This window comes from Myotis daubentonii, chromosome 3, assembly GCF_963259705.1.
Source record: "Myotis daubentonii chromosome 3, mMyoDau2.1, whole genome shotgun sequence".
Lineage (NCBI taxonomy): Eukaryota > Metazoa > Chordata > Mammalia > Chiroptera > Vespertilionidae > Myotis > Myotis daubentonii.
This window is the reverse complement of record NC_081842.1, coordinates 186,816,022-186,831,175: the sequence shown is the minus strand read 5'-3', so window position 1 is coordinate 186,831,175 and position 15,154 is coordinate 186,816,022. Positions and strand designations below refer to the sequence as shown.

At 56.8% G+C, this 15,154-nt stretch overlaps 1 protein-coding gene across 2 annotated transcripts in view; it reads left to right on the top strand.

Annotated features, from left to right (window-relative positions):
• Window positions 1-944: 944 nt before the first annotated feature.
• The window catches only part of SLC5A9 (solute carrier family 5 member 9), a 33,682-nt gene continuing 19,472 nt past the window's right edge, over window positions 945-15,154 (top strand). The window contains exons 1-10 of one of the 2 annotated variants that reach the window (XM_059689657.1): window positions 945-1,190; window positions 6,013-6,233; window positions 7,793-7,864; window positions 8,886-8,990; window positions 9,289-9,453; window positions 10,168-10,273; window positions 11,038-11,118; window positions 11,411-11,616; window positions 11,782-11,917; window positions 12,720-12,827. In XM_059689657.1, coding sequence (XP_059545640.1) covers window positions 6,078-6,233; window positions 7,793-7,864; window positions 8,886-8,990; window positions 9,289-9,453; window positions 10,168-10,273; window positions 11,038-11,118; window positions 11,411-11,616; window positions 11,782-11,917; window positions 12,720-12,827 — 1,135 coding nt within the window. In that variant the 5' untranslated portion in view covers window positions 945-1,190; window positions 6,013-6,077. The remainder of the gene's footprint in view (window positions 1,191-6,012; window positions 6,234-7,792; window positions 7,865-8,885; window positions 8,991-9,288; window positions 9,454-10,167; window positions 10,274-11,037; window positions 11,119-11,410; window positions 11,617-11,781; window positions 11,918-12,719; window positions 12,828-15,154) is intronic. The other variant, XM_059689656.1, reaches the window with a different exon arrangement.

Sequence of the window (15,154 nt, the reverse complement as noted above, 5' to 3'; positions counted from 1 at the left end):
ATAAGAGCACAGCGCTGCCCAGTGACAGTGCGGCCATGTCAGGCCCTGCGCTCGCGCTGCACACACTCACCTTTTACTTTGAGAAGACCCTGTGAGGTGAACGTAGTTCTCCCCCTTTCATATGCAAGGGAACTGAGGCTGCAAGAGGGACTGTAAGCAGGCTACCCTCTCGGGGAGGATGGGCGCCGGGCAGGTGTGGGCCCAGGTGGGCCTGATGGTAAGGCCTGTGGATTCTGAGCCCCCACTTTCTTCTGCTTTTCAATCACAGTTCCAGCTGGATCCCACTTCCACCCTGACCCTGAGGACCCAAAGGCTGTGGGGAGAGGGGGACCTGCTGCATGGTTTAGTTCACAGCACTGTAGGAACAATTCCAGACATCTCATTTCCCAGAGAGGACATGGCCCACAGTGACAGGGAGACACATGGACCCCTGGTCAGGGATTACGGAGGTTCTGGAGGCGCACAGCTCCCCTGGCTCCTTGGCCAGACCTAGAGCTGCCATGGGCTCACCGTTCACTCTTGGACTCGGCTGTGGTTCTGCATGAAGTGATGTCCACAGGGAAGACAGCAGCTGCCAGGCCCTCAGATGCTGTGAGCAGAGGAGCCTATGTGAACCTGGGCTGGATTAAAAATTGTATGTATTCACATCTACCCACAGCTTTCCCTAGACTAGCTTCTAGTCATATGTGTGAGCATGTGTGTGCACACAGGTGCCAGGAACACTGTGTACGAGCTGCGGCCCAATGCCAAGTGCTTCTTCTAAGCTGCAGACATTGGCCAAGTTTCTGGTGTCAGCCCTGCCCCTCTGTCTTGAGAAACCCGTTTGCCCAGGTCCCTGGGGACAAGGGCTGCCACCACAGCCACCGCAGCCACCACAGCCCACTCTGAGCTTGGCCTTCATCCAACCCCTCCAGGGGTCCCGAGAACGCCGACCCCAGAGCAAGTTCTCTTTTCCCCAGGACTGGACCCGTGGAAGGACAAAGCTGTCCCGCAGAGCCCAAGGCCCAGGGGCTGGAGTGGGGGCTCAGGGCCTCTTTCCAGCTCCCCTGGAGGAGGGGCCAGGGCTGGGCTCAGCCTCCACTTGAGCCGTCAGAGGCCAGGCCTGCACACCAGCCTGGGAGCTGCTGCCGGGCCTGTTGCTGAGTACTGGGCCCAGGAGGTTTGCCCAGGCCCGGCGCCAGGCTGCACAGGTAGGGGCCGTGGGTCTGGCAAGAATAGCTTTAGTAATAAGAGCCTGCAACTATGGGAAACCGTTTATTGCCTTCACTAGCTGATAAGCGTAGACAGAGAGCCCCCCCCCCCCCCCGAAGGCTGGGTGCCTTTGAAGCCCTAGCAAAGATCAGAGTTAGAGGCCACTTCTGTTTGTCCAGACAGTGGTAGCTGAAGCAACATCCCCATTTATTATTATGTAAATCCTTGCTGATGGGCTAGTCTGCCTGTTGCTGGGCAGGGGGGGGGGGGTGGTGGTGGTGGGGGGTGCCTGCCTAAGGGCTATGCTATGGGTGTATCCCGGAGGAAGTCCTTCCCCTTGAGTTGGACTTACTCGCCTGGTCCCCCAATATTTCCAAATTATCTTGTGTATTTTCTCTTTCATTTGTGTGCGGCTCTGCTTCCAGGTCCTGAACCCTGATCCACGCAGGGCATGGAGGGAAACATTTACCAACATGCAACTCTCTTCCTTTTCCTTCCCCTCTTTTCTCCATCCGTAGGTCTCTGCTGCCATCTCTCTCAGCCTTATTCTGCTATGGAATAATCCTTCCCTCTGGCATTGAGCGTCCAGCCTGTCCATATGGAGCCCCTGTCCCTCCCCAGTGTGTGATCTGACCATGGGAGCATTCGTTTTAAACTGAGAGGAGCATAGGCAGGTGGAAACACACACACACACACACACACACACACACACACACACACACACACACACACACCAGTGTCCCTGGCCACTCAGGCTGAGAGTGAGAGTCATGGCCAGCAAAGGAGCCATGGCTGGGGGCTAGGGCAGCAGGAGAGAGGGCTCACAAGGTCTCTGTCACCTGAACCCAGACCCCAGTGGGGTTCCTATCACAGCCCAGCCAGCTCTGTGCCCTGCTCAGAGCCCCCACCGGGTGGAGCAAAGCAGAGCCCATTTGTACCCTAATCTCCAGAAGGACTCACTGTCCACACTGTCTCTTGTAGACATCAGGCTAAGGAGAAAGAGTAGGTGGTACAGCACAACTTTTAGTGTGAATCAGGCCTGAATTCCAAACCCGAAGACCCATCACCAATGAGCCTGAGCTTCCTCACCTACAGAATGGGAACAATGAGGCAATCATGCAGTCAGTATAATTGCCATTATGTGTGGGTCTGACCTACCGGCTACTCCTGGCGCACAGCGGTGAGTGTCAGCCCTGCCCTTCATTGTTCTGGAAGAGGAGCGGCTGGTAGAGTGGTTTTTCAGGAAGAACTTGCAAGTAGCCACAGGTACAGCTGAGCCTGCCCAGGATTCTTCCTGGGCTCACGAGGCCGGAGGAGGCTGCTGAATGCCCAGGTGCAGCATGGGAGGGGGTTTCCTTCCCAGTGGAAAACTCAGATCCACCGTGATGACTCACAGGCTCGGGGGCTGAGGTCCCCTCCATCATCAGCATTTCATACGTCATGGGCAAAGTCTCACCCTTAGGGCTTTATTCTGTCTGAAAACAGTCAACACAGATATGATCCCAAATGTAGAAAGCCCAGTGGCACATATTATTCAACGCTTCTGTCGTCATTTATGGTTAAGACTTCTCCTCCCATAGTTCCCACCCGCAGGTGGGCTGGCTGCCGTGGGAGGAGGGGATGCTGTCAGCTTGTTTTCCGTCTCTCTCACCTGGTCAGGCTGACGCTGGGCGCTGCGGTGCTGAGCAAGGAGAAGTCAAAGGCAGGAATGTGCCTGCTAGACGAGACCACTCCTGAGATGGCTCTGGCGCGTGGGTCTCCCACCCTCGGGCTGACCTTCGCTGTGGGCTCTCTGGTGGAGCAGTCAGGACTCCCTCAGCCAGGGGAACCCCGCCCCCGGCCCAGCCCAGCCTGTGCCTCAGCACTTCAGCCCCGCCCACTCTTCCACAGCCCCCAGGAATCCAGCGGCTCAGGGCCAGGTTTTGCCAGCTGAGGCCCAAGCCCCCTCTGGACAGCCCATTGGACAAGATTTAAGAAGAACCCCACCCCGTCTTCTCCATGCATGTGGCTCATGCCTAGTTCACACCCCCTCCCCAAAAAAACGTCTACACATTCTTTGCCCAACCCAGGTGCAGCCCAACCCCAAAGCACCAGCTCCCCTCTGAAGCAGCGAGCCAGCCCCAGCTCCCACCCCTACCTACTCCAGGCTGAGTCAGCCCCTGTCCTCAGTGACCCCAACTGGGGGGATGCTCACCAAGCTCTCCAAAGCCCCTCTGCCCAAAACTATCTTGGGCAACCAGCCCTCACACTCTCCTGTTTTCATTGGGAAAACCACAAGGATTTTACCCAAATAAATGTTTACAAAAGCCTTCCATATCCTCCTTATAGAGCCTCTAGAATTGTTAGTCTAGCTCTTAGCACTTCCTGTGCAGATCTGCTGCTCACTTTTCAATTTTTATGTTATTGTATCTTGGCAGAAACTTCTGTTTTACTGACCTGTTACATTGCTGTTATACTCTTTTTTTTAATGTATTTTTTATTGTTGATAGTATTACAGATAGCTCCCCACCCCTAACCTTTACCCCTAGCTGCCGCCCAGCCTCTACCACCCCTCAGGCCTTCACCACCCTATTGTCCTTATTCATGGACTATGCAGATAAATATATAAGCTCTTTGGTTTATCTCTTCTCGTCCCCCCAACCCCACATAGTCTGTTCCATACCTCCATGCTTCGGTTCTTATTTTGTTGGTCAATTCATTTTGTTCATTAGATTCCACAAATGAGTGAGATCATGTGATATTTGTCTTTCTCTGACTGACTTATTTCACTTAGCGTGGTGCCCTCCCAGGTTCCTCCATGCTGTCCCAAAGGGTGAGAGATCTCTCTCTTTGTTACAGCTGCATAGTATTCCATGGTGTAAATGTACCACAGCTTTTTTACCCACTCATCTACTGATGGGCACTTGGGTTGTTTCCAAATCTGTTGAACTCTTTTTTAAGGCCTGGCTCAAAGGAACCCCTTCCCTCTAAGTCCTGCCCAACCTCCTCACACGGTCTGTTGTCTCCTCCTCTGAGCTCCCAGCTAAGGACAGGGGTGGGTGAACGTGCTGAAGGTGCCTGTCTGTGTGCCATCTGGCTCCCCACTGGGCTGGGCCTTGCTCATGTCGGCGTCTCTGCCTCACAGAGCAGGGGGCCACAGGGACTCACCCAAAGTAAGAATGACAAGGTGATCGACCCTTCAGTCTCAGGAGCTCTCAGAGAGGGTCTCCTGGATAAATGAGGCCTCGTTGCTGAATGCCAGCACCTGCCTAAAATGTTAGAGCATTTGGAATGAAATGCTCCGCCTGGATTTCACAATGTGTGCCTTCTCAATAGAAGTCCCTGATGGTCATACTAATGTTTCCTCGGTGACTCTGGTCAATGCATTTAAATCCTCAGCTGCTACCCATGAATGCCTTTTGCTGAGAGTTGATGGAGCTTAATGTATAGGTCTGCCCGCCCCATTTGTCCTGTCTTTTGCATCAGTCTTCCTGTGTTCCTGGTTTTAATGATGCTTTTGCACACCAGTTGGCCATCACAGCCACTCTCCTGCTGTCCCTCCAGCCCTGCCCACCTCTGACAGTCCCTTTCTGCTGTTGACTGTTGCTAGTTTGCAACAACAGAGAAGCCTTGAGTGGGGGATCTGGGCTCTGGGCTCTGAGGCTTCATAATAATCTAGTCCTACTATGTCAATGCCTTTCTGCTCTCTCCTGGCACTTCCTGGGCTCTGGATACTAAACTGCCTGGTGAGCTAACAGATTGGTGGCTGCTGTGGGCCCAAACCTGCTGGCCTAGGGGAGGGAAGTGCAGGGGGTGGGGCTCAGCCTCAGGTGTCTGGAGGATGGGGTTTGGGGACAGTATATGTGGGCAGTGGAACCCTGAGGGCCAGGGTGGCCTCCCTTGGTGTGTGTAGGGGGGCATAGGAGGAAGTCACTCACTGGCACTGAGAGGTGGGGAGGGCGCAGGCCATGCTGACCGAGGACACAAGCTCAGAGTCCCTTAGCAACCGGCCCACCATCACCCTGAAGGTCTCTGAGCCCCGCAGCTGGGACTGGAAAGTGGCCGCTGGGGTCACAGGCAGATGATGTCCCCTGGGCGCAGGGTGCTCTGTGTTGTTTTCAGGGGCACTCCTTTGTCCCAGTGCGGGCAGGAGCGTGGGCTGAGCTGTGAATTCTGGCCGTACTCCTGGCTTCAGGGCCCTGCACTGTAACAGAAGGGAAGGTGACCCCTGGCTGGGCTGGAGGCAGGAGCAGGTGAGGGGGATGCTTTGCAAGGGTAGCAGCAGGCTCCTTCCGCTCTGGTCTCCGCCCGCTGGGCAGAAGGAAAGTTGCATATAGGTGACCAAGAACCTGGGTCAAGTCCAGCTCTGTCTGCCTTTACGTCCCTGAGTGACCCTCCCCTCCCTGGGCCTCAGTTTCCTCTCCACACAAGCAAGAGCTGGAACACTTGACTTCTGAAGGGCCTTCCAGCTGCAGGGTTCCAAGACTCTGCTCCTCTCCTTCTCCTCTTTCTCTTCCTCCCCTCCTTGTCCTCCTCCTCCTCCTCTTCTCCCCATGGGGGGTGAGAGAGAGTTTGTGCCTTGGTGCATGTGCCTGTGTGTGCCTGCCTATACCTGTGTGTGCCTCTGTGCGTGCGTGTGCTGGTGTGTGTGTGTGTGTGTGTGTGTGTGTGTGTGTGTGTGTGTGTGGTGGGGCAGGAAGAGAAGAGGGAGAGGAAGGGGGAAGGGGAGAGGAGGGGGAGAGGGAGAGAGCCCACAGAGGGGAAAGGGTGGCCAGGATTTACCTGCCAGTGGGGCTGGGCTTTCTCAGCAGTTGATGGCACTGGGCTGTTTAATCATTAAAGGGAAGGAATGAAGCCAGGAGCGCCTCAAAGTCCAGCCGGGTGGTGAGCGGCTCTCACCGAGGAACATGGAGTTGGCAGCGCCAGGGCTCGGAGCTTCAGGAAATGGGGTCAGGACTGCGGCAGCTCGGAGCTCGGCACCAGGCCCTGGGGCCAGCCTGCACGCCTACGACATCGGGGTCCTGGTCGTCTATTTTGTCTTCGTTGTGGGCGTGGGGGTCTGGGTGAGTAGTTGTGGAGGTTGGGAGCCGGCAGGGGAGGCAGAGTCACACTCTCATCTCTGGCTGGCCGGGAGCTGGGGCAGGGCTGGGCAGAGGAAGGGGTGGGAGTGGAAGGGTCTCATCAGGCCCCCTGTCATAGGCAGCAGACTGAAGCCGGAGAGGGGTGTGACTGGCCTGAGGTCACACAGCGAGCCAGAGGCAGGCCAGGCCTGAGCCCCTCTCATGACTGCCTGACTCTGTGCACCTGCTGCCTTCGCCCCACCCTCCCTGGCCACCCTGATCCCATTCCTTCCCGCCTCACCAAGCTCCCCGAATGCTTAACTCCTGGCCTACCCCACCCTCCACTGGTTAGTGTTGGGCAAGAAGCAGAGCTTTCTAAAAGAGCTGGGCTCCTGTGTTCACGGGAAGGGAGCCGGGCAGACCCCAAGGTCCTTCTGTGGTCCATTGTCCCCCTAAGCCTCAGTGCCATAGAGACACAGGCTCTGAGGCCAGCGAGCCCTGAGCTCACACCCCAGCTCCAGCATCCCCGCGTGCCCTGGGAACCTCTGAAGCGTCTCTGAGCCTCCGTTTATCATCTGGACAATGAGAATAAGGACCACAGCACAGAGCGGGCACGACCCTTCCGTGACTTCTGGCTCAGGGCCCGGCACACAGGGCAGCCATAAAGGGCTGCTGTCATCACGGAAGTATTGGAGAGAAATGCCAGAACCTTTAGACTCTGCTGCGAGGCCGCCGGAGCCTGGAGCCCCAGCTGGTCACTGACGATGCTGTGGCAAGGGCAGGATCCCTCTCTGGGCCTTGGTTTCCTCGTCTGTAAGGTGGTGAACAGTCCCTGCCTCCCAGGGCTGGTGTGAGGAAGAATAGGCCAGGGGGGCGGGGAGGGGCATGGGGAGAAGCACCAGCTCCATGGATGATGGACAGGTTGCTCCCTGACTTGGGCCTCGTGATTAATGTGTGAAATTAGTGTTTGCTGCTCCCCTGGCCTCCCCGAGGACCAGAGGTGACACTGGGACGTTTGAGGGAGGGTGGAACCGTCACCAGCCCTGCACAGCCGATCGCTGCCCTGTGGCTGATCAATGACGTTTCCTCCGGGGAGAGAAGCATCTACATCTCCCTTTCCTGCCTCCCCTTCAGTGCTTCTCCCTCCAGACCCAGTCAGAGGCCTGGCAGCATCTTAATACCAGCTTTGCACTTACCCTCCCCAGTGAGGAGTCCCGCAGGGAGGAGGGGACAGGTCGGTCTCCCTGCAGCTCGGACGGAGGGGAGGGAGGGGACCACAGTGCCCGGTAGCAATCATCTGTATGCGCATGCAGCTCTGTGCCATGGCGGGGGCTGCGTGCCCCCACTGGCTCCTGGCTCTTCACACTGCTTCTGGGAGACATGCACGGAGGCTCAGAGAGAGGCTCAGACCACCCCAAGGCCGCGTAGAATAAAGATGATGAAAACCTGCCTCAGTTCTCCCCTCCGCGTCCACAGAGCCTGGGCCGAGGGCGGGGAGTCTGGGTGAGGGCAGAGGCTGGGGAATCTCGGGAAACCCTCACCTCTGGCCACTTCCTTTCCAGTCATCCTTCCGGGCAAGCCGAGGCACCATTGGCGGCTACTTCCTGGCGGGGAGGTCCATGACTTGGTGGCCGGTGAGTTGACCTTCTTCCCTCCCCTTCTCCCCCATCCAAGTTCCCTTTTCATCTCCCACCTGTTCCCAGGAAACAGCCCCAGGTGGGTTTCCTGGCTCTGGGCTCCTTCTCTCCAGTCCCAATGCACCTGCCACCTGAGTGACCTTGCTCTGGACACCTCCCACAAGCGTCCACTGGCGCCCTCTCATGGCCGCAGGCTGGACCTACAGGGAGATGGTCCACAATGTTCTAGAAAGCTGGGTGGCACTGGGCAGATGGACTCACAGACAGCATGACTGCTGAGCTGGAGGGGTGGGGGGTTCTGGGGAGGGGGAGTGCTGGAGGGACCATGGGGCAGTGTGGGGGGCTCGTGAGGGCTCGCAGGAAGCCTCTGACCTCCAGACAGTGGGAGCGGGACCAGCAAAGATTTTCTTGGGAAGGTGACACATCAGCTTATTACTAAAAAGCTGGTAAATGAGGGAAATCATAGATGTAAATCCCCCAGCAGCCTCCAGGAGCTGATCCTGAGACCCTTACGACCCAGGCTCCCCATCAGCTGACTGTGTTCTCTCCCCTCCGTTTCCCCTTCCTCCTCTCTGGGGGCCCTTAGGTCCATGGCCTGAGTCAGCGCTTCATCCTCCCTGCGTGGACCTGCTCCCGTGGCTTCCTTCTTTCCCACTTAGCTACTCCCACTGGGTGGCCTGGAGCCACTGTCTGTTCTTCCTAACATTATTTCCTTTCTTTGAAAGTTGGGAAGATTAATACTCATCCCTGCAAATCTTTGTGGAGATCAAGTGATTAGCACACAGAAAATACACGCAATGCCTCGCACAGTGCCGGGCATACAGCAGGCCCCCACCAGCTGTCAGTTCCAGCCCTCTTTCTCTTTGCTCCCCCATTTCCTCTCCTCCCCCTGATCTCAGATTCCACGAGTCCAGGTCCTCTCTCCCCGCCACGTCCCAGCTCCTGAAGCTCATGGGAGACTCCAGGTTGAGTCAGATGAAAACTGACCCCTGATTCTTGACCCACCTGTGCCTTGCAGATCGGAGCATCTCTGATGTCCAGCAATGTGGGCAGCGGCCTGTTCATCGGCCTGGCTGGGACGGGCGCTGCCGGAGGCCTTGCTGTGGGCGGCTTCGAATGGAACGTAAGGAAGCTGGCCCGGGGCTTCTCGGGGATACTGGGGGTCTGAGCCCACCCCCCACCCCTGGCCTTAGCCCCGAGAGGACCCTCAGATGTGCTTGGGGAGAACCCATTTTATGGATGAAGAAACCAAGGCCTGGAGAAGATAGAGGGACCATTGGCGGTCACACAGGACTGAGATCAGGTCCCGGGTCCCTTACCTCCTCCCCAGGGCTGTCCTCCGCATGGCGCTGCCTCTCTGTAGGGGACACTCGTCCATTTGCATCCAGGACGTGAACACCAATTTCTCCCCACTCTCCCAGGCAACCTGGCTGCTGCTGGCCCTCGGCTGGGTCTTCGTCCCTGTGTACATCGCAGCCGGCGTGGTCACGATGCCGCAGTACCTGCAGAAGCGATTTGGGGGCCAGAGGATCCAGGTGTACATGTCTGTGCTGTCTCTCATCCTCTACATCTTCACCAAGATTTCGGTGAGTACGCTGCAGTGTGGCCACCCTGTCTCCGAAAATGCTGAGTACCGAGCACGGCTTATTGCTGGATGGACGGATGGATGGATGGATGGATGGATGGATGGATGGATGGATGGGTGGGTGGATGGATGGATGGATGGATGGATGGAAGGGAGGATGGGAGAAAGGAAGAAAGAATCCATGTACCTTCAGCGCATGCTCTCCCTCAGTGGTAGGTAGTCAGAGATGGATGATGTTTGTTGAGTGAATGACAGTCCCTCCATTCAAAGAACTCACAATCTAGAGTTCATTCATCCCTTCTTTCATCTTTCTATCCCTGATTCTTCATTCAGCACCATGCATTAGTTGCCTAGAATGTTACGAATAAAGGTCCTTATTCTTTCTCCATTGACCTAACCTTAGAAAACAAAACTGCATCACATGATTTGCCCAGAGGGCCAGCTCTGGGACTGGAACTGAGGCTGGGGTCATGTGACCCATCCATGTGTCCTGCCCTCCACCATGTTGTAGCCCTGTAACGGGTTCATAAAAGTCATGGACTGGGACCGCCTCTGCTCTGACACCTCCATGGTGGCTCAGCGCCTGCATGGCCCACCTCACCCGCTAAAGGCTTGTCCTCATGGTGTGAGGAGGGCTGACAGCAGCTGGTTCTGCTGAGAGGGAAGGTGACACCTTGGGGCCATACCTGGTGACCTGCCAGTCGTGTCTCTGCAGACTGACATCTTCTCCGGAGCCCTCTTCATCCAGATGGCCTTGGGCTGGAACCTGTACCTCTCCACGGTGGCCTTGCTGGTGGTGACGGCCGTCTACACCATCGCAGGTAGGGCTGGGGGAAGGTCACCTCAGGGTGCAGGGCTGGAGCAGAGACATAGAGGCGGAGAGGGAAGCCCGGGGCCACTGAGACACAGTGGGAAGGGCTGGAGGAGAGAGATGTCAGAGGGAGGGGCAGAGGACGAGAAACAGGAAGAGCCAAAGACAGAGACAGACAGAGAGGTAGGGTCAAGGGAAAATGCAGAAGAAGTGACGAGAGGCACAGTGACCAGAAAAAGGGGACACACAAGGGCAGGAACAGGAGGCAAGGGCCAGCCCGAGGAGGCAGGAAGGAGAGGCCCTGAGAGATCCTGAGAGACCCTTCATACCCAGGAGCAGGGCAGGGATGAGGGGACTGTCACCTGGACCAGACTGCAGGCTGCTTCAGACTAAAGCCACAAAGCCCCTCCTGCAGAGCACCCGCACAGGCCTGGCTCCTGGGACGTGGGGGCTCAGTGGGCCTGGGCGGACGGGAATGTAAGTGGGCGTCCAGGTCGGGGAGGGGCGTCCTGGTGGAGTTACCAGCTCACAAAGGGATAGACTCAGGATATTAAAGAGGCTCTGTCCAGGCAGCTGGGTAGACGCTATCGATGGGAAGAGCTGGGCCTGAGCACTTGTGACTGACCGGCCTCCCCCGGGCAGGTGGGGCGGAGGGGAGCCCACCTGCTGAGAGGGCTTGGTGTCCTCTTCGGTCTCTCCAGGGTGGCACACGCAGGGCGGGCGCAGAGAGGAAACCTTGGTGCTGACTGATGAGCCCTCTCCTTGGGTCCCCAGGGGGCCTCACAGCCGTGATCTACACGGACGCTCTGCAGACGGTCATCATGGTGGGGGGAGCCCTGGTCCTCATGTTTCTGGGTAAGGAGAACTGAATACACCCCACCTTGCCCCTAAGTGCTTCTCTCAGCCAGTGTGGCTCCTGTCACCTCGTGGTTTGATCAGGACTTCCTGGGGCATGGAGCCATACTCGCCTCAGGGCTGGGGACATGGTCTCTATGCCAAACCAGCGGTGCCCCACATCCCTCCCGCATTTCCACATCTCGGGCCAGTTCCAAGCCCAGGGACTCCACATGGGGACTGGGAGCTGGGAGCATGTGACAGACTCAGTGGGGCTCAAGGGTGCTTCACTCACTGAGGTCTCCCCCCACAGGCTTCAAGGAGGTGGGCTGGTACCCGGGCCTGGAGCAGCGGTACCAGCAGGCCATCCCCAATGTCACAGTCCCCAACACCACCTGCCACCTCCCCCGGCCTGACGCCTTCCACATGCTTCGGGACCCTGTGAGCGGGGACATCCCTTGGCCAGGCCTCATTTTCGGGCTCACGGTGCTGGCCACCTGGTGCTGGTGCACGGACCAGGTGATGCCCCAGCCAGGCGGGCCCCGCCCACCTTGAACTGGGGTGGCTCCTGCAGGGAACTGGGCATCTGGATGCAGGGGGTTGGGACTTGTTCTGGGACCACCACAGGGGCACAGGCAGTGGCCCCGTCAGAGCCCACCTGTGGCCTCCGCTGGTGCCTTTCAGGTCATTGTGCAGAGGTCTCTCTCCGCCAAGAGTCTGTCCCACGCCAAGGGAGGCTCCGTGCTGGGCGGCTACCTGAAGATCCTGCCCATGTTCTTCATCGTCATGCCCGGCATGATCAGCCGGGCCCTGTACCCAGGTGAGAGCTGGAGCAGGCAGGGCTGCATGGTCCTAATAAGAACAGGGGGTAGTGCCCGGCCAGTGTGGCTCAGTTGGATGAGCACTGTCCTGTTCACCAAAAGGTTGCCGATTGGATTCCCGGGCAGGACACATACCTGGATTGTGTCTTCAATCCCCTATTGGACCACATACAGAAGGCAAATGATTGATGGATTAAAACAAACAAACAAAAAAGAGCATAGTAGTATGTTAACCTTTGTTAACATACATACAGTAACTATGTAAATAGTTCAAACATACAATAACTACTTCAGTAGAAAAATTTGCATCTGAATGTCATTTTAAATCCTGCCTTTCCTTTACAAGGGAAAGACCAGTAAAGTGTTCTTGGTGCCTTCCAAGGTATTTGCCTTTTATCAGGATACTAGAGGCCCGATGCATGAAATTCATGCAAGAGTAGGCCTTCCTTCCCCCAGCTGCTGGCACTGGCTTCCCTCTGGCACCCGGGACCTGGGCTTCCCTCATAGCCTCAGCTTCATCCGGAAGGTCATCCAGAAGGACAGCTGGTCTAATTAGCATATTACGCTTTTATTATTATAGAGTAAGCCTAAAGCTAATGAGTCTACCAGCTTTGTGAGTAGTATATGGCAGAGAAAGTTACCATAGTAAATCCTGGTACTCAGCCAGCCACCTGCCCCTTGACCTTCAGGTCCAGCACAGTACCCGGTGGACACTTCCTGGTGGGGTCAGAAAGCAACTACTGGGCCTTCCCCGAGAAGGCCCTAGATTATCATCTCTAACTGCCATCACCTCTTCTGCAGATGAGGTGGGCTGCGTGGACCCTGACGTCTGCCAGAGAGTCTGCGGGGCCCGAGTGGGATGCTCCAACATCGCCTACCCCAAGCTGGTCATAGCTCTCATGCCCATTGGTGAGTCCCGAGTCCTCCGGTCACCAGTCACTCCCACCTCCAGCCGCCTCCAATCCCCACTGCCCAGGAGGGGTTGCATTCAGGATGGACATGGGCAGGGAGAGGGAATAAAAACAGTCACATCCCCATCCTCTCCCAGTACACACACACACACACACACACACACACACACACATGCACGCACGCCCACAGGCATCCATGAGGCACTGCTCTGTGCCCTGGTCCCTGAGATGCAGGGATAAAGGGCAGGGCCCTACTCTTGGGCTCCATGCAGTCTCCAGGGTACTCAGGGTGTAGAGGCCACAATACAGTGTGACCAGTGTGGGGACACGGTGGGGCTGGGGGAGCCCTCAGGAGCACCTGGCTCACTTTGGGGGAGTGTAGGGGCAGGTTTCTCAGAGGAGAGGACATGGAACTGAGGCCTGAGGAGCACCTCAGGCAGACAGAGCTGGAGGGCGTGGGAGACGTCATCCAGAAGGAGGGGCTGCATGTGCAAAGGCCCGAGGGTGGGAGAGAGAACATGAAGCCTGGGCTGAAGGTGGCCCATATGGGCTCGGATGCAGGAGGACTGGAGACAAGCATCATGGAGAGGAGTTGGTGGCCACACCTAGAGCAATGGATGTCAGGGAGGGGGGTTTTAGGCCAGCATCCACAATCACATTTGTGCTTTGGGGGACCACTCTGCCTGGGGTTCAGCTTAGGGGCAGCAGGAGGATGATTTAAAAGGGGTCCTCAGTGGTCCTGGTGAGGGGTAATGGTGGCTAAGACCAGGTTGGTGTCTTTAGAATTGGAGAAAAGAGGTTTAAAAGATATATATGAGTCAGAATTGGCAAGACTTGATGACTGATTGTATTTGAGGAACAAGAAAGACAGAGGGACCCAAAGGGGACATGGGAGGAAGGCAGGTTTATGAAGGGAAGTAGGTGAGTTGAGTTACCCCCTCCCCTCACCACCAGTAGAATAAGAAATGAATCAAACAAATAGTAGAGAAAAGAAGGCAGGGGAGGCCCAGCGATGACAGAGCAGCTGCAGAAGGAGGTGGGCGGGAGGGGAGCCCAGAAGGGGTCTGGGATACCTCTGAGGGAGGAGACTGGTGTGGAGACTAGAAAGATATCCTATATAATAAGGAGGTAATATGCAAATTAACCCTCATGCCATCACAAGATGGCTGCGCCCACAGCGGAGGTGGGGTTCCTGTAACAAGCCATAACGAGCAATCATCAGGGACCTGAGGCTGTGTGGTGCCGGGCTGGGGCGGGGAACTGAGGCTGTACCCCCCCGCCTGACGGGGCTTGATGGGGGACCTTAGGCTGTGCCCCCTTCCTGGTGGGGCTTGACGGGGAACCTCAGGCCGCGTCCCCCACCCTGGTGCCAGGCTGGGGGACCTGAGGCCATGCCCCTGCCCAGGGGCAGGAGACCTGAGGCTGCACCCCCCTCCACAGCACTGGGCTGGGGACCTGAGGCTGCACCCCCCCACCTGGCGGGCTTGACAGGGGTGGGGCCGGCCAGGTCTCAATCTTGCCCAATGGGGGTGTGGCCAGCTGAGTCTGGGTCTCATGTAATTTCGAGGCACATGCAGGTGGGTGGGGATTTGACTCTGGGTCCTATGGCACACCCCAGACTCTGACAGGAGGAAGATTTTCATACACATTTTACTAATTTTCTTTCATCTCTGACATTTCTATTATAGAGAAAGGGCAAATGGCAATATTAAAATATTTCCTCTAATTAATTCCCTTTTAATGTGCGTGGATTTCATGCACCAGGCCACTAAATATTAATTAAAGGAAGAATCAATGCCCCAGAGGCAGATGCTGGCCTCAGTGTGGGACGCCTTGAGTCTTCCAGGGATTCATGCAGGCGGTGGCTAAAGATTTGGACTGAGGGCGGGAGGGGCCAGAGGAGGGACCGGGTGCAGGGGGGTGAGCAGTCATTTTCCTGGAGGATTGGTTATGAGAGGCAGAGACTTCGGGGATCAGTGGAGTCAACCTCTTGCTGCAGGAGGAAAAATTGGCCCTAACATGAAGGACTCCCTTAGTTCAAGGATCACACAGCTGGTTGCCTGCAGAACCAGGAAACAAGCCTGGGCCTCTGCTTCCAGGCCAGGGCTTTGCCTGGCGCCAATTCAATGAAAAAGTTTTGTAGCAGTCACCTTCTCCCCATCAGCGACCACTAGCAAGTGTCTTCCAGCTCTGACACCCACACGAGATGTCAGGGCTGTTGCACCCCTTTCTGGAGAGGTTCGGGGAGGGCCCTGGCTCCCCCAAGGCCACAGAGCAGGCAGCGGCAGGACGGGGCCAGAGCCCAGTGCCCAGCCCAGGGTTCCT